Below are 25,483 nucleotides of genomic sequence, written 5' to 3'. Positions count from 1 at the left end.
GGCTCTTAAGTTCCATGAGCAAGAGGAAAGCAAGCACCCAAAAAATCATGCGCATAAATTGTCAAAAGAGGCTGCTTCTGCTGCATCCATTTCCCTACATCCCCCAGCTTAGCCCCACAGCCCTATTTCCTTGGGCAATCCTCCTCCTCCTCTTTTCTTCTGACCTTCCCCTCCCAAGCTGCCCTGGCTCCTTCATCCTCCTCCTCCTCCTGCTCCATTATAGGATGCTCTCCATGGCTCCCTTATTCCCAGGGCTCCCTCCTCCTCCTCCTCCTCCTCCTCCTCCATCACTTTCTCCACTCCCCCTCCCTCTTACAGCCCTTTGCAGCCCCCGTCAGTCACCCTGATTTCCCCTTTTGTCTCCTCTCAACCTCCAGTCCTTCGACTCTTTCCTCCTCCTCCTCTTCCTCTGCCCTCAGCCTGCCCTCCGACCCTAATCCCTTCCTGAATTTGCCCCGAACATGATCGAGGGCAAGGTCATATTTCGCGGAACCCGGGTCTTTTGGGAAAAGACAGATTTTAGCCCGAATCTGGATACCCCGGGGTAAGGGGCATTTCCTTGTGCAAGCCTCAACATGGATTGTGATGGAATCAGGCCCAATATGAACTTCACGTGCAAAATTCAAATATGAAACCGGGTTAAATTGTAGTCTGAATGGCCCCAGAATTAGATCAGGCTAGAAGTCCTTAATCCACATTTTCCTATATATTCTCTCTATATAATTTTGTTGTTGTTGTTTGCCTTCAAGTTATTTCTGACCTGTGGCAGCCCTAAGGCAAACCTATCACAGAGCTTTCTTGGGAGAATTTGTTCAGAGGGGAGTTGCCATCCTCTGAAGCTGGGAGAGTGTGACTTACCCAAGGTCACCCAGTTGGTTTCCCAGAATCCTAGTCCAAAACTACATCAGTTATTTTTCCCCCAAAGAATCTTTCAGTTGGATGAAAGAACTTCAGAAAGGGCATATCAGATGGGAGGCTGGGACAATAAGAAAATAGAATCCCGGTTTTAAAGGAATACAGATAAATTTCTTCAGTAAGCAGATACTTACTTTCTCTTGGAATTACTTCATAAGAGAAAAAGGAAAGCACTTAACTCTTTTCTTGCTGGGCTCCCTGGGTTTTCAAGCATGACAGCTGTACAGAGGAATGTAAAATTAGTAACATGACTCATAATAGCCAGAAACTGCAGCTTTGTCTTCAGAGGAAATGACTTTTCCATACCCTTCAGTGCAGTTTCTCCCTGTATTCATGTCAATCTCCTGCCTTACTTATTTTCTTTTTTACCCTGTAGGAGCCCAGATATGATGATAAGATGTGGTCATTACCAGATTCAGGACTCAAATGCAGTCATTGTATTTTGTATCCCAGGAAATAAGAAAACCACTTTGGCATTCCCACTTGTTTTCAACGAGGGACAATATTCACCTACATAAAAGAAGAAAATGGTGTGATTTTCCTTGAAGCTGTGGTACTAGCTGCTATAATGTTCCTGTTATCAGTACCACTCTGTTTAATCTGCAGCTGAACTCAAGAAAGCCAAGCCCTTCAAAGAGCTACTTAAAAGACAAGGATTTGAAGGAAAGCAGATAAGAAAGAAGCAGTGATAAATATGGTATCCTTTTGGAGATAAAGGGTTAAGAAAGGAGTGAATGATTCAACGTAGTCGGTTAGAGCCGCTGCTTTTTTAAGATGAGAAGCTGATGTACAGTTGAAGAAACTGCCTTCTTTTCAGCTTTGGGTACTTAGCAGGAAGATATCATGGCCACTGAAAAGATGAAGACTGAGACTAATAGCCTCAGGTAAATTAACTAACCAATGTAAAATCTCAGAATAAAAGTAGACTCATGAAGATTATCTTATTTTGCTAGTATTCCCCTGCTTCCCCTGTGCAGAACATGTGAAAAGTACAAGTGTTTGTTTTTGTCCATAATGCCAAACTGTTATTTGGTATAGAGCTTGGAAAGTTTCTAATATGGACTACAAGTCTCACATTTCCCCCACTTCTTTGAGGGCTGGGTGAATTTTGAGACATCTGGAGTGGCACAGTTACCCGTCCCTGTTATATTTAGCAGCCTTGTATTTTATATTGGTTTGCTGGTTTTTGCTGGTGTGGTCTCCACGCTCGTTTTGCTTGCCAAAGTTATATTTAAAGAATGTAAGCAGAAATTCTGGGCTCAGGTGTATATACCTCAGTTGTATACATTAGGGAAGTAATACCCAGTGGCATCATTAGCTGGGGTGTCACCCAGGGTGGAGGGTGTCACTCGAGAAGGGTGCATGACCAGCTCTGTCACTGGTGGGTTTCCTCCCCACGGAGAAAGCCTGGCTATGGGGCAGTTGGAAAGGACATGCATTTGCTCCTTCTGCACCAAAGGAGAAGGAGAGCCCAACCGAGTGTCACTTTTCCTTTGGGATGTCACCTGGTGTGGTCTGAACCCCCCATACTCTCCTGTGTTGCCAGTGGTAATACCATCTGTGGCTATGAGCTAATGATTCACCATAGTATTATCTATGCAGAAGAGTCTCCCTGCTTATTTCTTTGAAGTGAAGAATGGCAAATATATATCCAAAATAGTTTTCTCATAAAAGAAATGGGAAAGCATGCCCAAGCACAAGGCCCCTTGAATTTACACATGTGTCAGCCCTGGCAGCTCTACTTAGCTTTCCCTTACTCACCCAACATGGACTGAGGTCTTTTAAAGGGTGGAATGAGACAATACACACAGACCTCCAGTCAAAACATCATTCATGTAACACTTAAAGCAAAAACAAAACAAATTAAAATAGAATCCCCCTATCTATTCATGTCCACTGCTTTCAAGAATCTCCACACTGGCAAGTAGCAAGTTAAACAGAAACATTGGCCAAGAGACCTACATTGTGATTCCACTACTCTGGGCAAACAATATACAGTGGGTATAATAGTCACTTTCAGTTGATCCAAATGTTAATGCATGCATACATCTTCAGGGATTACAGATGAATGATGATACAAGTTGAGTCTCCCTTATTTGGAGTATTTTGAATTCCTAGTAAGGGAGATTCAACCTGTATGACTGATAAATTAAATGAATGATATGATTTCAAGATCAGTAACAATAATACATAACTATGATATTTCATGTTTCCAAATGGGTTGTATAAAGGAAAAAGTTTCTCCAAGGGTAACAATCTCAGTTTTTAGCTTTGTACAGTGTTAAAGCTTGCTGACTTTACAGATCCAGGAATTTCATAGCCACACCTGGGAATGTACCTTTCTTGTCATACCAGGGCACAAGCTTGCATCTGCATGGCAACATTATGATGCAATACAAGAGCATTACATTGCTGTAGTGGGTGGGTAAGATAACGCCAATGTTCTTGCTAAGAACTGAACCGGTCACATATAATTACCCCCTTCCATCATACATATTCTTTCCCAGTCATCGTTATTTCTCTCTTTCTTTTTATTCCCTCCCTTTGTTTCTTTCCTACTGTCCAGATTTGGATGGTTCCACCTTGGGACAACAGCTTTTGGTCTCTATTGTTGTTGTTGTGTGCCCTCAAGCCATTTCCAACCTATGGTGACCCTAAGGCCATGGAGTTTTCTTAGAAATCATGGGGTTTTCTTGGCAAAATTTGTTCAGAGGAGGTTTACCATTGCCTTTCCCTGTGGCTGAGAGCATGTGACTTTCCCAAGGTCACCCAGTGGGTTTCATGGTTGATCGGGGAATCGAATCCTGGTTTCCAGAGTCTTAGTCGAACACTCAAATCACTAAGCCTTGGTAAATTCCATATCCACCAATAGAACTATATTAATAATAACTAAAACTTCACTTTCTGCAATTTCTGGAAAAATGATAACTATAAGGCAAGTCTACTTTTTCAGAGTGGTCTAGTATTCTATTCACACAAATCTTTGCAAGGTTTTTGAAAGACCTTGGCAGGTCACATTAACTTCTTAAGGTGATAGCCATCTAGTGTTTTTTTTTTAAATCACCCTTTCTTTGTTCTTCACTCAGAAGAGCCACACTAGTTGGATGCTACATTGTTGCATGAACTCATTAGTATTATTTGGGGTTGAATTCAACTCTATAAACTCTCGGTTTGTGCTGTTCCATTTGTACAGAGCTGTGAACAAGATGCCTCTGAATATCGGCCTTTACAAAGATCAGTAATTGGATTAATACAGCTTTATAATGGATTTGAACATTTCACCTTATCAGTTAACTTTTGTTTTCTTGAATCAAACAAGAATGAAGCAATCTTATTATAATTAATGCATTCTGATAAACTGTGAATTTAAGGGACAGTAAGTTATTAAATCATGTAATCCAGAGTAATAAAGTAGACATCAGCAGGTTTACACAGAGAAATCGTGTTGTTGTTGTTGTTGTTGTTGTTGTGTGCCTTCAAGTTGTTTCCAACTTATGGTGACCCTAAGGTGAACCACGTATCATGGGGTTTTCTTGGCAAAGTTCTTCAGAGAGGGTTTGTCATTGCCATTCTCTGAAACTGAAAGAGGTTGCCCAAGGCCACACCATCACAGGGTCTAAAGTAGACCCATTAGATCATTGTTTTCTTGGTAGAATTGTTGAGAGGGATTTGCCTTGTCCTCCCAGTGGGTTTCCATTGCTGAGAGGGGATTTGAACTCAGGTCTCCAGAACATAGCGAAATGCTCAAACCACTATGCTACATGACCACTATGCTTTGTTTATCCTGAAATCCTGAAGCAGGGGCGTAACCAGGAGGGTGCAGGACCGGGTGACACCTTGGGGGGGGGTGTGAACACAGGTGGGGTGTTCCCAAGACACCTCCTTGTCCACCTTCTTCCACCGGCCAAGGCACCTCTGCCATTTGCCCACTGTGGCCACTGGTGGGGGTAGTCTGGCAGGGCTGTTCACCAGGTGGGAAAGGGGAGAAGTCCATGACTTGACAAAAGGCCAGTGTGTTGCTTACACAAGTGTATACAAAGCTTCTATGATGGCTGGCTGACCAGTTACTCAGAAAGAGGGTAATGAGAGAAGTAGGAGGTAAGGCCAGGCTACCACCTGCATGATGAATTGACCTGCATAGTTTCAACTCTGATATACTGTGACTGGCCCATATCCACTGCAGTTAAAAGAGGGCAGCTGTGCTCCCCTTCCCAACAAGGATTCAATTTTTCATCCATAAAGGCTTCGTTACATTTGGCCCACACCTCAGAATTCTTTTTTTTTTTTTTTTAAAGAAATTTGGTAGTTTGAAGAGTGTGTTTCTGGTTTCAGCTTAACTCAAGGTCATATCCTTTTTACTGTTGTTTGTTGTTGTTAGCTGGCTTTGAGTTGATGTTGACTCATGGCAATGGTGAATGAGACATCTCCAACCCCCCCCCCCCTTATGCTCTATCTTTCTGCTCAGGTCCTCCAGACTCAGTCCCATTGTCTCCCTGTCTGAGTCTATCCATCTGGCATGCGGTCTTTGTCTCTTTCTACTACCTTCCCCAACATCATTGCCTTTTCTAAGGAGCCATGCCTTCTCATGATGTGGCCAAAGTATAGCAGCCCCAGTTTAGTCATCTTGGCTTCCAGGGAGAGTTCAGGGTTGATTTGTTCTAGGACCCAACTGTTTGTCTTTTTCGCCATCCACAGTGTTCTCAGCACTCTTCTCCAGCACCACATCTCAAATGAATGAATTTTCTTCCTATCTGCTTTCTTCATTGTCCAGATCTCACATTCATAGATGATGATGCAAACCCTATGGCTTGGATGATTCTAACTTTAGAATGTATATCTTTACACTTTAGGATGTTTTCTTTTATAGTTGTCCTTCCCATTCCTAGTCTTCTTCTGACTTCTTGTCTGCAGTCTTTTTATACTGCCGATGAAATGGCACATTTTGTTTGTTTGTTTGTTTTTAAATTAAATAACATGCACATAATAAATAAATCTAGCCCTTGTACTTGGAAGCCAATTTTTCACACTGCAAATTTTATTGAGCAAGTTGATGTATGCAATAAAAATTGATAAATCAAAATGCTGGCAAGAAAAAAAAGATGGTTGTGTAAGTGTAAACTTTAAAAATCATTAACTAGTTCAATGGTTTTATTAAAAATTATATTTTTATATTTTATTGTGGTGTTGTAACTCTAACTAGTTTTACTAGGAACCAAAAGAGTGATAAAAGCCAAGGATCCCTATTGTACTAAGCCCCCCACTCCCAAAAGCTGGTATCCAGAAGACAGGTTATTGGAATCTGACTGGAATAACAGATACATGCAAATATTAATTAGTGTGGTTTGTTAACTGTTGTGAAATTGGAGAAAAGTCTGTATTATCATTCAGATTGTTGGTGTTCATTTTCAGGTTCCAACTACATATTGGACTACAGTTACATAGGTCCTAAACACACTGCAGAAATAATCCACTCTGACATCGCTTTAGCTACCCTGGCTCAATGCTAGAGAATTCTGGGAACTGTCATTTGGTGAGACATTTAGCCTTCCTTGTCAGAGAGCTCTGGTGCCAGAATAAACTACAATTCCCAGGATTCTCTACCACTGAGCCAAGGCAGTTTTTCCTCATGGTGCAAATAACAGCCAGGTGGGTCTGTGTCTGTGTATAGAACTGGCGTTCTATATTAAGGAATAATGGAGACAAATGCATTCAAACTTTTGTTCCCAACAATACAAATTGTTTGTTGTCTACTACAAGTACTGGAATGTTGTGTTTCTGTGTTCCCACTCCAGTCCCACCAGCGGAAGAGAGAGAAATGAGGTTATCAGGATTCCATTACAACTCTCTAAGTCAGATGGTCATAACTACAGAAATGTGACAATAACATTTGGCAGCTGTGCACATAGTTCCACAATATTTAGCCATTGCATGGAAGTGAACAATGGAATACTTAGGAACTGAGACATCATTTTGAAATGGAATGAACACCTGACTGGAGACTTCACACATTCCTATACTAATCGTACTTAAAGCATGCAAAGTACTGACAAAGTGTTTGAGATCTGAATGAGATTTCAGTTATTTCTGACTTTTATTTGAGGAGCTCAGGGTATGATTTCAAAAGCTGCTGAAAGTCCGTCAGGTAGCCAAGCATGGGTAGGATCTCTGCTTGCAGATTTACTGCTTGAGAAAATGCAGAGGTGGATGGACAAAAAATCAGACTTCAGTGGACTGAATCTGAATCTGAACACTCTTTGCTTGCTTTTTTGTCTTCTGAATGAAAGCTCTAGCTTCTAATCACCGTGTATAGACCTTTCACACTGCAGAATAACCCATGGATTCCACTTCAACTGCCATGACAACACCTTGTGGGATCCTGGGATTTGTAGTCTCATGAGGAACTATTGCTTTCCAGCTAAGAATTTTAAATTTTAATGCTTTCGTATTGTTTTTCAGTTGTATTGTTTTAGCTGCCTTGAGACCCTATATTGGGAGAAGGGCAGGATATAAGTAAATAAAATCATCATCATCATCATCATCATCATCATCCCTCTCTAAACTGAATATGCCAAAATTCCATAGGGCAGAACCATGGCAGTCAAAGTTTGCGTGTGTCTACCTTCAAGTCAAGCTCCATGAATTTCATAGGGGATAGGACACATAGTTGAACTTCTCTTTGTGTCTTTCAAGGGGAGGCTGGCTGGAAGGACACCAACAATGCAGAAGGAAGTTAGTTAATATTAAGATTTTAGCCCTTTTGTGAACAGAGCCTGTTTGGTATAGTGGTTTGAGTGTTGGACTAGGACCCTGAAGACCACGGTTCCAATACCCATTCAGATATTTGAACCTTGAAGGTATAGTTTGTTGTTATTATTGATAACTGCCATCAACTCAACTTCAACTTATAGTGGCTCTATGAATGAGAGACCTCCAAGTCACCCTGTCATCAGTAGCCCTGCTCAGGTCTTGCCGATTCAGGGCTGTGCCTTCCTTAGTTCATTGTTACCAGTTTATAAAATGTGTCTTCGAGGCTTATCGCATTGGTTATTAAATCAATTTATCTCTATCCTGTTTAAAGCTAAATTCGGATAGCATCCTGATCTTATCAGACGTGTTTTGCTGCCAAATCTGCTGCCCAAATACAGCCCAGGTCCATCCCTGCTTCCAGAGCTGCTCCGCTCGCCATTTTCTTAAGTCAGAAAACAGCTGGATCTGAAAAGAGCTGGGAGGAGTGGCTCTGGAAGTGGGGATGGACTCAGGCTATATTTGGGCGGCAGATTCAGCAGCAAAAAACATCTGATGTAGTCAGGATGCCACCCAAATTCAGCTTTAAACGGAATAAGGGTAAATCGATTTAATAACCAATGTGATAAGCCTCTTGGTCTGGTTCATTAAGGTTGTGGGTGTGGGTGTGTCTTCAAGTCACTTGCTGACGTATGATGACCCCATAAATTTCATCAGATTTTCTTAGACAAGGAATACTCAAGAGGTGGTTTTGCTTTTTTCTGAAAGATACCCTACACTACATGTTTACAATCATGGCAAGTGTTACAATTGCAAATACATAGGAACTATGAATACTAATCAGTTACAGATGTGTAACTCTAGGTTACACATCCATAATTGTGATAAGTGAATTCCAGCCTATGTTTATATTCAACATTCTTTTGATGTCCATAATATGTTTTAGAATTCACTCTAGTCTAGTGATTAACAATGTGGGATAAGCAAACATTTGGGAATGGTTGCATAGACAATAAATCTAGTGAGCTTTTATTTATTTATTAAGGGGTTTAAGGTATTTTTACCCCATTCTTCAGCCAAAGAGTCTTCCAGGCTGGCTTATACTGTATAATCTCAGTAACAAACAGTGCAGGTTTTAACTACATGCTCACATTAAAAAAAAATTACATGAAAGGAAAAGGGGATCAGGCTGGAAGACTAAGCAATTTCTGGCATCAGTTTGTAAAGATTTAACATTCTTAACAACTGAGTGGAAAGGAGCCTGATGGAACAGGTTTTCTTAGAAGCCCTGATAAAGTGGCCCCACTTTCTATCATTTGATGCGCTGCAACATGATAGAATGGCTGCTACCAGGTGGCAGTTTCTATCCTGAGTGTATAATGAGCCACAGAATGAGAATGTGCAGATAACATAATAGTGCCGATAAAAATTTAAAAAGCAGATATCAAACATGATAATTGTGTGGTCTACAGGCCACATACTTTGGGGATTCAGTGTGGCCACTAGGACCACAACTGACCCCAAAGATCTTGGAATTGTCCAACTTTTTATTTTGGCTGAAAAACATTCAGCCCCTCCCCCCATCCCATTCTAAAGGTGAAAACCCCTTTTGTGGTGCTATGCCAATGCCTTGCAGTTTTGAGGCACTTCCTACCCTGAAACAGCCACCTTACCAAGCAGCCAGAGAGCTGACCAGAACTGATGTGGCATCCCTTTTGCCTGCTAAAATGGTGGCCATCAAAGCACAGTTGTAGCTTATTTCTAGGTCCTGTGCTGCTGCTCCTGCCAGTGCTTATGCAGCAAGAAGGCTCATGAGTCATGATGTTGGCACTTTACTCACTGTCTTGCTCCAAACAATATGATGAGTTCAAGTGCATGCAACCATTGTCTGCTTCCCTAGTCCCCTCCCCTCTCTCCTGGCTTTTTCTGTGTTGACACTGCACAAGTACAACATAACATACAAACAATTCCAGACAGAATCCATGGAGAGCAGGGTGCCGATAGGTCTGTGTGTTTTAAAGCCATCTCACACGATACAATCAGACTTTATCGTCTTTCAGTACTGCTTATCCTGAAATTTAGCTCCTCATCTTTAGGTGCAGGAAAGCATAATACATTTGTTGCTTTGACTTTTGTGTATTTGATTATTCACAGATTTTATTAATATGTTCCCTCTAGGAATATCTAGATCCTCCAGTGCAACTCTGTGGTCAACTTTAACCAAAGATCGCACTGAAGGACCTAGAGATTCCTGGACAGAACATTCTACTAGCATTTGTAGCTTCTCCAGCGCAATTGTGTGGTCAATGTCTGACAGATGTTAACCACAGAGTTGCACTTGAGGACCTAGAGATTTCTAAAAAGGTGTTGTATGTGGTTTTGACTATTCACAACTTGGTAGCTGCTGCTTAACAAGGCTGACCTCTTTGCCCCATCTCTTTCTCACCCTTTCTCCTAGCCAGCGGAAACCAACACCATACACCCCCCCTGCTTTGCCAAACTTTTCTTCCTCTTAATTTCCCAAGTCCTTTTCTTTGAATCCAACATTTGCAGCCACCACCTGGGAGGATCCAGCTTCTGTCCTTCATCTTCATTTTTCCACTCCTGCTCTCTTTTGGTAAAACAAAAGCAATGCCATGCCTTCCCTTTGTGGCAATGGCTACAAATATTGGATTCAATATGGAAAGATTTTGGAAATTAAGAGAATGCAAAGTTTGTTAATGTAGGGAAGATACGGTATTGCTTTTGTCTGGCTGGGAGGGAAGAAGGGGAGGAGAGAAGGCGGATGCTCTGAAGCAGTGGCTACTAACATCAGTTTGAAAGTGGAAGCACTTTGTAAATGTGGGGGAAGCTATGGGTTGCAAGGTTGCGAAGAGAGTTATGGATGGTGATGGGGAACATAATGGCTTGGACGATTCTAACTAAAGATGTATATCTTTACTCTTCAGGATCTTGCCTGGTTCTTTCATGACTGCCCTTCCCATTCCTAGTCTTCTTCTGACTTCTTGACCACATTCACCATTCTGATCAATGTTTGATCCTAGGTGCAGGAACTCTTAACTATCTTGATTTCCTCTTTGTCTAGGTTGAATGTACTATGTATTTCTTCCGTGGATATTATTTTTGTTTTCTTGCAAAGGAATCTTCTAGCACCTTTTTTTTTTATATACAGTATCAGCTTTTATTACAAGCAATTTAAAGTTACACAACCACATTCATAGCATTTATAAAGCATAACAATTTAATCTCTACATACCAAATCTCTTATTCACATCCTGAGTTCATCTTGTCAGTTTTCACCACCACATCCTCCCATACATCCCTTACTCTTCCACCCTTCCTTACCTTCAACCCCACTACTTCATCTCTTATTCTTTAAGTCACTTCCTCTCTTCTTCCATCCAAATCTACCCCTACCATTCACCACTCCATCACAAAGAGATGTTGTATCACCTTTGAGACTAACTTGTTCAGTCCATGCATCTGAGGAAGTAGACAAAGTCTACCAAAGCTTATGCTACAACTTATTTTGCTCAGTTAGTCTCAAAGGTGCTACAAGATCCCTCTGTGTATTGATACAGCCATTTTACTTTATTGATACTTTACTTTAGTTGGGACTGACACATTCAATTTAGGGTTGATTGAAGCTGATATTCTCATATCATGCAAATTTAGTTGCTGAAAATGCAAAACACGGGGAATTTGCACTCGTCTTGCTTGTACGAAAGGCAGTTTTTTGACTACAGTACTGTGTAAACTGAATGCTAGATTAGATAGGTCTTCAATCTGATCCTCCATTTCTCTTCATATGTTCTTTAAACTTGAAGGATGCCATCTCTGTTGCTTGATATAATATTAACCAGCCTGTAGGTGCTTCTGATAAGTGACAAGTAACTGTAAAATCTTTCCACCCCAATGACATTAAAAATCCATTAGGATCCACCAGAAATGTATGCATTACTTATTGTAGCACAAAAAGTTCTATAATAGCAGTGGATTGTCTCATAGTTAAATGTGGTTGCTGAGTCACTGGCATTTTCCTGCCAGCACTGCAGAAGCTTAGCAGCTGCAATTGTAGGTCTCTTACTGCAGTAGATGTTGTGTTGCATTACTAAGCCCCCAATTATTTGTTCAGAATACCCATATGTATTCAGGTCTGTCCTGTTTATTTGTAGGCATGTCCAGTAACACTTAAGAAGCGGCTGATTCTTGCTGTGCATGGTTGTCCAAAAGACCCTAGTCATTCAGCATCAAAGTTATTACTAACTCCAACAAAAGGTCATTGGTCTCTTGGTTTTATGATAAACGCCACAAAATTGCAGATTACTCTGTTCCTGCAATTCTTGGTTGTAGTTTAAGATCATGATTCAGGATGGGTTTTTCCACAACAGTGGCCAAGCAGATTTTAATTAAAACCATGCCAGTCTTAACAGGAGCAGCTCACCAAAGGATTATTGGATTGAAATACAAAGCTGTTGTTTTTTAAGGTATTATTTTAAAATGACGTGAAGTGTGATCTGAAAGGCAAAAGCTGCTGGCTCTCAAGGTATTTCTGTAGAAATAGATTTGTTCCTTAAGTTCTTGTTTTGCAAAATCACCACTGTCAAATGTCGAATTTTTGCTATTTCTTGTTGTGTGCCTTTCAAGTTGTTTCTGACATATAGCAATAGCAAGTACATTTCTATGCAGCTTATCAGTGAACTAGCACCCCCAAGTCGTTTACAATGCATAAGCCAATTGCCCCCAACAAGCTGGATACTCATTTTACTGACCTATGAAAGGATGGAAGGCTGAGTGGGCCTTGGAGCCCTGCCTGGGATCGAACTCACAACCTTGTGGCTGCAGTACTGGCATTTAACTGCTGCACCATCAGGGCTTCCTTATAATGGGATCCATCCCCCCCAGTTTAAATTTGAAAAAAAAAAAATCCTTAAAATAATTATTTTGTTTCAGTTGTGTTTTATTACATTAAGAACAAATGTGCCTTGTACCCTATTCAAATATTTTCACTGAACTCTTGAAATATGCTAAAAATTACTAACAGAAATAGCTCTTCCAAGTAGTGGGTTATCCAGTGTCTTGCTTTTGAATTAAAATATTGAGCTACTTAAATGTATTGTGACATACTGAGAAGATAGAAATAGCTGCCATGTCTCAGTATCCATAGGGTTTGGTTCCAGGACCCTCCGTGGATACCAAAATCCATGGATACTCTAGTCCTGTTAAACACAATGTCGTAGTGAAATGGTGTCCCTTATATAAAACTGCAGCATCAAGGTTTGTTTTTTGGAATTTATATCTTTTTGGGATATTTTCAAGCAGTGGATGGTTGAATTCATGGATAAAGGATCCATGGATAGGGAGGGCAAATTGTAATCTGTGAATGGATACATGTTATGTCTTGAGGATCTGCCCTCCTCACAACAGAAAAGAATGATTTGAGGGGCAGTTGTCGCTATACTGACTACATGGTGTGCTTGTACTACACTCAGCTGCTACCAGTCAGTTTCAGGGCAAGGTACAAAGTGATGGTTATTACATTTAAAGCCCTACATGTTTGGGTCCAGATTACCTACAGGGTCACCTCCTCTCATATAATCCACCCATACACCCAGGTCCTCTGGCGGACATTTACTTCAGTCATCTAGGACTAGGATGAGAATTGTCAGCTAGAAGACTTTTTCTTCAGCCACCCCTAGACTGTGGAATGATCTGCCAGATGAGATTCGACGGCTGAATACACTGTCTGAATTTAAAACAGCATCAAAGACCAGTCTCTAACAGCAGACTTATCCTGATGACTTTTAAATTTGTGAATTTTAAATGTTGAATTTTAGATGTGGATTATTTTAATGTGTGTCCATTTTATTTGTCCTTTTAAACTGAGATGTATTTTAACTGAAGTGTTTTAACTGGTGTTGTTTGTTAACTGTTGTTGTCCCCCACCTCGATCCATGGAGAGAAATGGGTAAGAAATTATTATCATCATCATTTCTTACCTGCCGCTTCCCTTGGATCAAGGCAGGGGGAAACAATTAATCATCATCATCATCATCATCATCATCATCATCATCATCATCATCATCACCACCACCACCACCACCCTCATGTGCTCATACTCTTGCCAGTTAGAGAGAAGAGAAAAAAAGATTACCAAGGGCATGCCTACATGGGCCATTTGTAGCAGTTCCCACATCCATTCACACATTGCCCTGTCCAGACGACACAGGGCCAAAGGCCCGATTCAATTGCAGATTGTCTATGCATGGAAAGGGCAGTCCCACAGCGAATCTGGGCCATTCCTACTTTAAAAGATTCACCACTTTTTCTGGATCTTCTCTGGAATGACACTGGACAGCTATTTACACAGCATCCCGCTACCTGCACCAGTTGCTCCTCTGAGGTCAGAACAAGGGGTGCAGCCATGTGATTGATACTGGGCAGCTCATTTATAGCCTCAGGGAGAGTGACCTGTGCCAGCGGCAGTGGGAAGCGCAGTGGAACGCTGTGTAGACAGCCATGCGGTGTCACTCTTGAACATGTGGGTAATGAATGGGGAGGCATGGGCAGCTTCGGGTCCAGAATACTCTGGAGGTAACCTGGCATATTCTAGCCAATATAGACCTGCCCCAACTCAGTTCAAATGCACCACTGCCAGCTTTCCCTGGGTAAAAAGCTGATAATACTTTAGATAAGGGGGAATGATAGTGCCCTAGGTCCAAAGCACACTGCAGAAATAATCCAGTTTGAGACTCCTTTAACTGTCCTGGCTCAGTGTGGTGGTGTCTCCTTCTTTGGAGTCCTTTAAACAGAGGCTGGATGGCCATCAATTGGGAATGCTTTGATTGTGATTTCTTGCATGGCATGGGTTGGACTGTATGGTCCTTGTGGTGTCTTCCAACTCTGTGATTCTGTGAGCACTGCATGAACACACACAGGCAAGTTTTCAATGCATGCCTGTGCAAATGGTTCTTGCTTTGATCTCGCTTTGCACAGGAAGCTATGATATTTTCAGATTGATACAGGAAATTTCTGACTGAGGTAGTCAAGAACTTGTGGTCACCAACTCACTTATTCCTGACTGTGTAGGATTGCTTGAGAAGACAAGCCAAAGCTACATAAGATACTCTGCATTGAGTCCTTAAGTTGGGAGAAAGGTGGAAAATATAATATTTTCCACCTTTCTCCCAACTTAGGGACTCAACGCAGAGTATTTTATGTAGCATTGGCTTGCCTTCTCAGGCAATCCTGATGCTGATGATGGTAATAATAATATGTTTCGTAGCTAAGCAAAGATCCAAAAGTTGGACATAATAATTAATTCCAGGTAAGAATTGGCCATTACATTTAGCAGCTCTCTTGGTTCCCCTTGTTCCTTTGCACTCTTTGAATGATTGTTGTTATGATGAACTGGTTGGTATCTCTTCTTGAAAGAAAAATTAAAAATTAAACATGAGCTTTACAACTGCTTTAATAGCTGCTTGGTCACTTGTAATCCCCATGGCGATTTGCTTGAATTAACTTCTTTTATTCAGTGCTTTGGGGTTAAAAATCCAGCTCAGGAAATCCCATCCTGATGCTACCTACTTAATTTCTCTTGTGATTTCACTTAGAAAGAGTGCATTTTAGAACTATTTTGTATTTTTCCGTGAAGGTGTTTAATGTTAAAAATGTATAGTTTGTTTGGTGTGTTAAAAAACTGGTGTATTTCCTCCGGCTATAAATCGATGGTCCATAGTATCTCCTCATGGTTTTAGGCTACAGAAATAATCTGGTTTGAGACTGCTTTAACTGCCTTGGCTCAAAGCTAGGGAATTCTGGGAACTGTAGTTTTGTGAGACATCTAGCCTTCTATGTCAGAGAGAGCTCTGGTGCCACAACAAACTGCAATTCCCAGGATTCCCTAGCACTGAGCCTGGACAATTAAAGCGGTCTCGAACTGGATTATTTCTGCAGTGTGCTATGGACCATAAAATCTGGAGCTACAGCAGAAAAAACAAACCTGTTTGAGACTTTTAACTGCCCTGAGGCTCAATGGGAGGGAATTGTGGGTGAACTGTAGTTTTGGGAGACATTTAGTACAGCCAGAGCTCTCTCTGACAGAGAAGGCTAAATGTCTCACAAAACTACAGTTCCCAGAATCCCCTAGCATTGAGTCAGGACAGTTAAAGCGATCACAAACTGGATTACTTCCGCAGGGAGGATGCATCCCAAGTCTACCAAACCTTATGCTACAGCATTGGCCCAAATCCAAAACACACTCCAGTTTGAGACCGCTTTAACTGCCCTGGCTCAGTGCTAGGGAATTGTGGGAAATGTAGTTTCGGGAGACATTTAGCCTTCTCTGTCAGAGAGAAAGCCCTGGTGCCACAACAACTACACTTTCCAGAATTCCCTCGCTGCAGTTCAAGCGGTGCAAAAACTGGTTATTTCTGCGGTGCGGATGCACCCTAAAACCGCGAGGGGCCACTGAGCAGGAGGGAGATGCTAATAATAATTAATACGATATATTTATATTCCGCCTTTTCCCATTGGGAATGATTACTGTGAGGAACCATCCCAGGATAATAATAACAATAACAATAAAAATACTTTATTTATATCCCGCTACTGTGTCACGAGGATAGGATTATGGTGTGTTTTTGTACAACTTCTGCCGCAGTGTGAGAACCCACAAACACAATGGCTGGGGGATGAGGGGCGCCGCCATTTCGCCTCCTTGGGAGGCCTTCCCCCTCTTCTCTCAGCCGTCCCCGGCCCGCCCCCGTTGCGGCGTATAATAATCGCCTTCGCCTCAGGGGCCTCAGTCCCGCCTCAGCCGAAGCCCCGCCCTTCCCCATGTGCGGAACCGGCGCCGCCGAGAGACGCCTAGCGCGAGACGCGGCTAACGGTTTTTTCCCCCTTAAACCCCTCCCCCCTTGATTGAAAAGTGGTTTTGCCCGCCGCCGCGGTGGAGGCCTTGACTCTGACGGGAAGAACCATGTGAGTGCGAGAAAGGGGGGGTAATGTAGGGGAGGGGGAGGGGGAAGGCGGGCTGGTGGTTTCTTCCTCCTCTCAGTCATCACTCAGTCAGTCCCAAAGAAAGGGACACTGAGGGAGGGGTTTTGTGGAGGTCTCTCTCTTGAGGTGTTCAGCCTCTCTGGATTCTTTTTATTTGTTTATTTTTTAAATTCTTTGTTTGTAAATTAAAATTTCAGTCATTAAAAAACGTAACTCTCCTTCACATATGTATATGTATATATATGCACACACACAAGCATTTCATTTTCTTGACAAGACAACATATATATATATATATCTATATCACAGAATCATATATATATATATAAATCCCTTCCTTCCCTCTGAGAGTCTTTTTGTGGCTTGAAGAGCGGGGTTATAAATACTGTACTGTACTATCAAATAAATAAGTAGGATAATAAAAGGAGGTAATCTAATCTTGGAAGAGAACAATCAAGAATTACGCATTGAATATGTATTTGTTTATATAAATATATAAACGTTTATATATATATATGTTTATATAAATGTATCAATGTTTATATAAATATTTAAGTTTATATATATATATAATTATACAAATGTTTATATATTTATAAAATAAATACATACTCAATGCACAATGTATATATACATATATATAAACATCTCTCTATATAAACATCTACATATAAATATAAATATATAGGTATTTATGAATATATAAACATCTATATAAATATATAAATATAGTTATATAAATATATGTATATAAATATTTATATAAATATATTTATATAAATACATACATATTTGCGTATTTCTGTTGCCAACAACTCTCTGCCTTACCCTCTTGAAGAATTGTGTTTAGAGTTTATATATTTGTATGAATGTATTATTGGATTTTAACTATTTTTATGAGATGGTTTGTAATGGTTTTATTAGTCTAAACCGCTTGATCTATGGAAAAGCGGTATACAAATAAAATTTATTATTATTATTTATTATTATTATATTAAATGTACAATTCTTGATTTTTCAGAAAACTACAAATCAAATAAAAACAGCATATCAGGATTCTATAGGATGGAGCCCATGGCAGATAAACTGCATTATTTCCATACTGTAGGTGTGTGCCTTTTAGGACATATCTACATGGCAGAATTAATGCAGTTTGGCACTACCTTAACTGCCATGGCTCCATGCTGTGGGATTCTGGGATTTGTAGTTTTGTGAGAGATTTAGCCTTCTGGTGTCAGAGAGCTCTGGTGCCACAATAAAGAATGGAGCCATCGCAGTTAAAGCCCTGTCAAACAGCATTCATTTTGCAGTGTGGCATCGGGTGTGTTGACAGATAGGGGTTGGACAGGTTGGGTTTGGGTTTTTCTGCAGCAAAACAAGGGCAGTCCCTTTCCATAGGACTGGCATTCCTATTATACCACCCAAATTGATTTGCTAAACTAGGTCCAAAACACACTGCAAAAATAATCCAGTCTGAGACCACTTTAACTGCCCTGTCTCAGTGCTAGGGAATTCTGGGAATTGCCATTTTGTGAGACATTTCACCTTCTCTGTCAGAGAACTCTGGTGCCACAACAAACTACAGTTCCCAGGATTATAGTAAGGAGTAGTGGAATAACTGTGATCAAAGATAATTCATACATTGTGTGGAAAAATATCTGCTGCTCATCTGCCATACATAACATATACATAACATATATTCAGGGATTTAGCAACGGTAACCTGTTTACATATAAAGGGGGAAGGGAAAAGTAATCTTGTCCCACGTTTGTTGTTGTGTGCCTTCAAGTCATTTCCAGTTTATGGTGACCCTAAAGTGAACCTATATGGGGTTTTCTTGGCAAGATTTGTTCAGAGTAGGTTTGTTTACTTCTGCCATCTTAGGGTTGCCGGCTGCCATCCTTCGAAAACAGTTTTTCAAAGTGGAACATATCTACAAAAAGGACAAGTAAAATCAAGGGTTTGGAGTATGTTCCCTACCAATAAAAGAGATTTTTTGAGATTAGTATTGTTTCTGAGATTAGTACTGTACTCAATGGAGTTGGATGGCTTCCCAGCCTATTACAGTATGGGTTGTTGACAGTCTGAATATAGAATTTTTTTTCTTTTGCTCACAATATTAAAACTTGGGACCATTCTGTTAAATGATTATAGGTTCGGGATAGGAGAAAATAGGTACTTCTTTATATATTTTTTGTGGGTTTTTCGGGCTATGTGGCCATGTTCTAGAAAAGTTTCTTCCTGATGTTTCACCAGCATCTGTGGCTGGCATCTTCAGAGAAAGGTACTTCTTTACATTGTGCATAGAGTACAACACCAATATCTCCAGGTTTGATATCTGCTGTTTCACTTATCTGCATCAAAAAATATGTTCCTTCTAGGCGTTTCTAGGTCCTCCAGTGTGATTTTGTGGTGCAGAGGTCTTTGTCTCATTGAATATAATAGGGTTTCCCATTATCCATGTTTTCAGGTATCTACATGGGGGTCTTGGAATGTAATTTCCATGGATACAGGGGTCATACTATAATTAAATACAATGGGCTGGGAGTGACAGGAGTACAGTCAGCCCTCCATATCCATGGATTCAAACATTCACGGCTTGAAAGTATTTTAAAAATATATACATTGCAAAAAGCAAACCTTGATATTGCCATTTTATATAAGGAACACCATTTTATAACACCGTCTAATTAAAAATAATAATTGTAAGCCACTCTGAGACTAAAGGGTGGGGTATAAATACTGTAAATAAATAAATGGATTTTGGTATTCTTGAGACGGGGGTCCTGGAACCAAACCCCAGTGGATATCAAGGGCCCATTGTGCATTTTTTTCTTCTCAGCGCGGAGAGTTTCAGAGGTGGGATGAAAGATATTACAGTACACTTAGTGAAAGTTTGTTTGCAAAACATTACATTTAAACCATTGACACAAAACGTAAAGAAGGCTGCTACCTTTGGTTTTTTAAAAAATATTGTGAATAGAAGTATTTATGGATATTAACAAGAGAGGCAATATGCTTTGATAATAAATGCTAAGAACAGTGAAAGAGTTTGCATTCACTATGGGGCTATGCAGACTGCCCCTAAGGGGCAGCCTCCAGCTGTCCCTTTTACAGCTGAATCAGGGCCACGGCAACTGCACGCTGCGGCCCTGATCTGGCTTTTGCAGAGGACATGATAGCCGCAGCGCCATGGCTTTCCGGTTCTCCTTCGGCACTCCATCATTTGGATGCAGAGGAGCGCCATGTTGCCACACACCATTTGGTGTGGTGCGCAACATCACATTGATATAATAATAATAATAGTTTTTATTTATATTTCCTGCCTCTCCCTGCGGATCGAGGCGGGATTATATCAATAAAAATAGAATTACACTTCCATATAAAATACAGTCCATAAAATCACAGCATTGCATTGCCTAGGGGCAGAGCCGTGGAGTGTGTCATATTGATGTTACATCCCGACTCTGCCCCCAGACTGGCTTTTCTTGCCAGTCTTCACAGCCTCTTGTATACCTTATTTGTGACTTTTTCAGAGGTATTTAGTTGGTCACCCTACAGAATACTGGGGTTGGCTGATCTTTGAACTTGTTGAGAAATTACTACGTAAGGCAAAAAGAAAATAACAAAGTTAAGTGTGAACAGGAAGAAATTGGTTTTTACTTTCACAAATATAACTAATGACTATAAATGACTAGAATGTAAATAATGCCATTAGCTATGTTTTATTTTTATTTTATAAATAAAATATGGGGAGGGGGGGAGAAATGTGGTTCTTATGTACTGGCGTAGCCTGTAAATCATTTCTATATTTGAAGAACTCTGAGATTAGAAAGGTCATATAAAGAAAATAAAAATGTTTAGTAAAATTAAAATGTATTAATCAGTTTGTTTTAGACTTTCTGTTTTCTTTTTGCTCTTTATTGTAATAAGACTTCCTTTGTTGATGTAGGTCAGCCACGGTGACTGTGCTTCATGACTATGTGGGCTGCAGGACCTTTGAGGTGCCATCTTCCACATCAGTGGGAGCCATAAAAGAGTTAGTTTATCCAGAGATAGGTTTTCCTGTCGCCGAACAGCGCCTGTACTATCACGGAAGAGAGGTGAGCCTCCTGGGTTTCTTGGCAATTTTATTTCTGTCTGGGGATGTTTCTTTGCTTGCTTTATTCTTGCATCCAAGAACACATAATTTCAGCATTATTCTCCCTGCTCCATGAGAAGTATTATTTGTTTATTAAAACATTTATTCCCTGCCCTATATCAAACAATCTCAGAGTGGCTTACAAATAAAGTTGCTCAAACAGTTTATAAACAAGGGTTTCTGTGTAGTTTCTAAGCACTATATGTACAGGAAAGCCCTGCTTGTCTGATAGGTTAAAGGACCAAAGGACTGTCAGAAAGTGGAATTGGTAGAAAAGTGGAACCCAGTTTATTTAGCTTGCAAATGCCACTGAAAACATAAATAATACATTATATATCACTTTTAATATATAATCAAAAGCTTAATTAATACACTATGCACACACACACATACACTCAAAATTTTCATGCACATAGTCTCAAGCTATCCCTGAAGGCAAGGGCTTGTCTGCAATTTACAAGCCAGTTTCAAGAGCTAGTTTCAAAAAGCAGAGGAAGCCTGTACTTCAGGACTCCACTGGTGAAAATTTATTTGTGCCTGAAAGCAATTGATAACAGCAAACAAATACATGTTGTATGCCCCAAAACATGTTTTCTGTGCAGAAAAACCATATTTATTTTTATAAGAACAATTTTGCCCATGACATCCCAAAGTGCAAAGAATTTTGCTGCTGGTTTCATTTTTCCTGGTGGGAATATCTCAAGTATTGAGATTCTCTTTTTTTTTAAAGGATCCAAATACTGTACTAACAAGTATTATTCGCATCTCTGTTTCTGGCACATTAAGTCTTTCTTCCAGAGCAATACAAGACTCAACTATTAATCTTCAGAACAATAAATGCAATAGAAACTGCTGTTAGTAAGGAGCATATTTCCATATGTTTGGCATTGTAAAGAAAAGTCAAGGAAGTTAAAATTTTAAATATGATAATAAATGCCATTCACCAAATATAATCAAGGTAATGATTTAGATGTGTAATCCTCTAAATGACTTCAGCTGAACATGCTTTTTCCCGTGTTCTATACAAAGATCACATATTGACTGACAATGGACTACTATGTTTTCAGTATGTGCTATTGGGCACCAAGATACTAATATGCCCCCCCCCCCGGCATATCCCTCTCTGTATGTATCTTAAATTTGTTCCTGAGAATCAAGGAAGCCTCCAGAGTGCATTTGGGAAGTATGTAGGGATGGGAAAGGAAGGAAAGGAGAAATTCCAGTTACTCTAGTAGTGGTTCATTCATGTAGGATTGAATTTGTTTGCTACAGCACTGTTGCTTTACATTACAAGGTCTGTTGCCTGTTCTTTAGTTGTAATAAGAAGGATTTCATAGTGAGTGGAAAAATAAGCATCATCAGGAAAATCTTGGAGGCAAGGGCAAAGTTCTTCAGAATTTAACATTGTAGTTGGTGAGTAGCAGGACTTCCACAATTGATGCTGGAGCCTCCTATGGCAGGAATATATTTATTAGGATTAAATTTTAAACAAAATATGGGTAAGTGTGTTCTACTTTCTGAAGGTCTTCTGTATGTCTTATTGGTTTTTTCTGTATAATGATATTTAAATTGATTTAAATTGATAACTTTTTATTGAAGCAGCTTAGATTGATTTGGGAGGTAAGGTATGAAACAAAAAACATTTGTTACTTTGCATGTATAGTGACCTCTTTTTTCATTTCAAAAATGGTTTTTAAAATTTGATAGTACATACTAAACCTTGATTTAGCACCATGTAGATGAGCCTTCAAGCCAGGTAGTCATCAGAAGGGCTCCAGCCAAGTTTAGTTTCACTTTTCCTGTTAACTGTTACAATGGGAACAGGGAACTGCAGTTTCATACTCCAGTCACTTGCTAAACGAGCAAGCTTACTTGCTAATTAGCTTACTTGCTGTTCACCGCTATGATCTTTGGAATAGCGGTATATAAATTAAAAAACAACAAAAAACAAACAAACTACAAACACATGATTTTGTTAAAAAACAAAATTCCAGGTTAGTGTGTAATAACAAGCTAAGAGCTAGGGAAAAGTGAAATTAACCATGGTTAAGTGTCATCCCCCTAGCTGTATAAGGAAAAGGGAAATGAGGAAAGAGGAGACTTACAGACGTTCATCCACTTAAAGGTAAGTCATGCTCTACTGTTATGTATAAGTATGGCTATTAATGTTTTCAGCATTGTGATAGAACATCCTGTTGCTTTTTAGCAGGTACAGCAAATAATGCTTTTCTAGTACCTACTCCCTTTTAATCACCACTGTATAATGCCATTGTGTAATCAGAATGTAATCTGTGTCAGAATTAATTTTTGTATTAATGCCTATTACTGGCAAACTGCTGACTGGAATATTCAAAGCTGGAAGCAGTTTTTGTATTTTTGGTACATAGCACATTCACGAATGCCCAACATAACAAACATTCTCTTTTCCTTTCAGTTATCAGATTGTGTTGAGGTTGGGGACCTTCAAACTTCTCAGAATCATGTATTTCTAAATCTTTTGTCAAAGGGACTAAAAGGAGGAGGTAAATAATCCCTTTACTTCCCCCCTTTTCTTATTTCCTATTATTACTCATTTCCCTCTATATTCCTTCTAAGTTAAATTATTAAAATTACAAAAATAGATTTCTTTGTAGTGAAATAAAATTACAGTATATTATTTTATATTATAAATCAAGCCCATTTATTTAGTAGTTAAACTGTTGGATTAATCAATTTTCCATTTCAGATTCTATCTGTTTCACCCATCTTTGAGCATTAATCAACTGCTTTTTTTACAGGTAGCATTGTTATTGAGTTATATTTGCAGTCGCTGTAGCAACATGAAGCATACTTACTTACTTTCTCAACTCAGTGAAATCTCTTTCTAGGGCAAGGGACAGACCGCTTGAAAAGGGCGGCCTGCCGGCGACCTAAATTCCTCTGGAGGGAAATCACAGCCGCCAGCCCGTGTGGCTTCCCTATGGAGGAAAAGGAACCCGGAAAAAATGGGTTCTTTTTGAGCTGCAGGGACAGCGTAACAAGTGTGCCACTGGCATACTCGTTACGTAAGCACTGTGCGGCAATGTGCGTATGCTGTGCGGCGCTTATGTAACCCGTGCACACAGGGGGCTGCCATTGTTACGTCACCCACACGTACTAGGGTTAGGGACCGTGCGGTTGCCGCGCGGTCCCTAACCCTAGAATTGGTGCCGGTATGCTGCTTGTTGGTTGTATGTACCCGCGCCTAGGTAAATCTTCTCAGGATTTCACTGTATGAACTGTTATTAGCTATTCAATACTAGGCTACTAGTTTAACATGTCATAAGACACATATCACAACCTACAGGTTTTTATGCACAACCCAAGGCATGACAGATCGAAAGTAAGTCATACTGTGCTAAAGGAATATATTCCCTTGCAAACATATATGGTAAAATTTACTTCTATTGACTCTATAACATTGAGTTGGATCCACTGATTTAGATGGATCTGCTTTAAATGGGACCAAGACTGAATCCATTTGGACCTAAATTCAGACAAGGGCCTAAATCCAATTGTGAATTCCAACAAGAGCAGATACTCTGAAACAATTGCAGTATGGAAGTAAAAGCATATAAATTTCATTCATTCATTTAGTCTGCCCATGTTAGGATTAGCAGTTGCATTTATTTTTAACAGTGCATTGCCTACATAAAAGTTTCACTAAATTTTTGAAGCTTGCTTTAATTTAACACTAGTGGGATTGCAACCTAACTTAGTAATAGTTAGGTACCACTGGTACATTTGAAAAAGTTGTGGTGTCCCAGCTTGACAACTTTAGTCACAATCTAACCTTGCAGTTTTACATACTTCTTCATCTTGTTTCTTGTACACAGAATTAATTCATTTATCACCAGCTGTAGCGATCACACACAATGTTTTATAGTAATTTATATTCCATGCATGAAATACGTTGTGCCGCCAGTGAATGCCATGTAATTAAGGCTTTCTAGCACCTTGTCAGAAAATGTAGGAGAACTCTCCAAAATTAATTATTTTAATTTTATTTTGTAATCAATTATTAAAATGTACTTAGTATGGTACACAACCTGTTCCAAAAAATCGTATAAAATTTGGCATTGCCTCATTACCAGTAAAATCCATCCTCTTCTTTTTACACATCAATCATTCATTCTCTCCAGAATATATATTTAAGGGTGTACAATTAACCGTAAATCTAAGCTAATACTTGTCTTATTCTTAATTTGTAGCTGTTCATATTTGATGCATAATTTTAAAGATTAGTTGTTATCAATTGTTTCCTGTTACTTGTTCCTATATTTCATTTGCTCCACAAAATATCTAAATTTGCAGGTTCTGTTTTCTGCAGGTAACCAAATACCTGATGTGTTGATTTTATAATCATGTGAACATTCTGTAAACAACAAATAATATTTGGTTTCTTAAATATTTCAATGATGTCTAAACAATGATCCAGAATGTGGAGTCAAAGGCTTTCATGGCCAGCATCCATAGTTTTTTGTGGGGTTTTCAGGCTATGTGGCTATGTTCTAGAACAGTTTCTTTCTGACGTTTCGCCAGCATTTGTGGCTGGCATCTGAAGATGCCAGTCACAGATGCTGGTGAAATGTCAGGAAGAAACTCTTCTAGAACATGGCCACATAGCCCAAACCCCCCACAAAAAACTAATGATCCAGAATGTCG

At 39.8% G+C, this 25,483-nt stretch overlaps 1 protein-coding gene across 1 annotated transcript in view; it reads left to right on the top strand.

Annotated features, from left to right (window-relative positions):
* Nucleotides 1-25,483, top strand: part of SACS (sacsin molecular chaperone) — a 63,809-nt gene that overhangs the window by 14,258 nt on the left and 24,068 nt on the right. The window contains 3 exon segments of the mRNA XM_042458598.1: nucleotides 1,292-1,799; nucleotides 20,612-20,762; nucleotides 23,235-23,322. Coding sequence (XP_042314532.1) covers nucleotides 1,759-1,799; nucleotides 20,612-20,762; nucleotides 23,235-23,322 — 280 coding nt within the window. The 5' untranslated portion in view covers nucleotides 1,292-1,758.

The sequence above is a fragment of the Sceloporus undulatus genome, chromosome 3 (assembly GCF_019175285.1).
Source record: "Sceloporus undulatus isolate JIND9_A2432 ecotype Alabama chromosome 3, SceUnd_v1.1, whole genome shotgun sequence".
Lineage (NCBI taxonomy): Eukaryota > Metazoa > Chordata > Lepidosauria > Squamata > Phrynosomatidae > Sceloporus > Sceloporus undulatus.
Note: the sequence above shows the minus strand (reverse complement) of the source record. Positions and strands in the feature narration are given on the sequence as shown.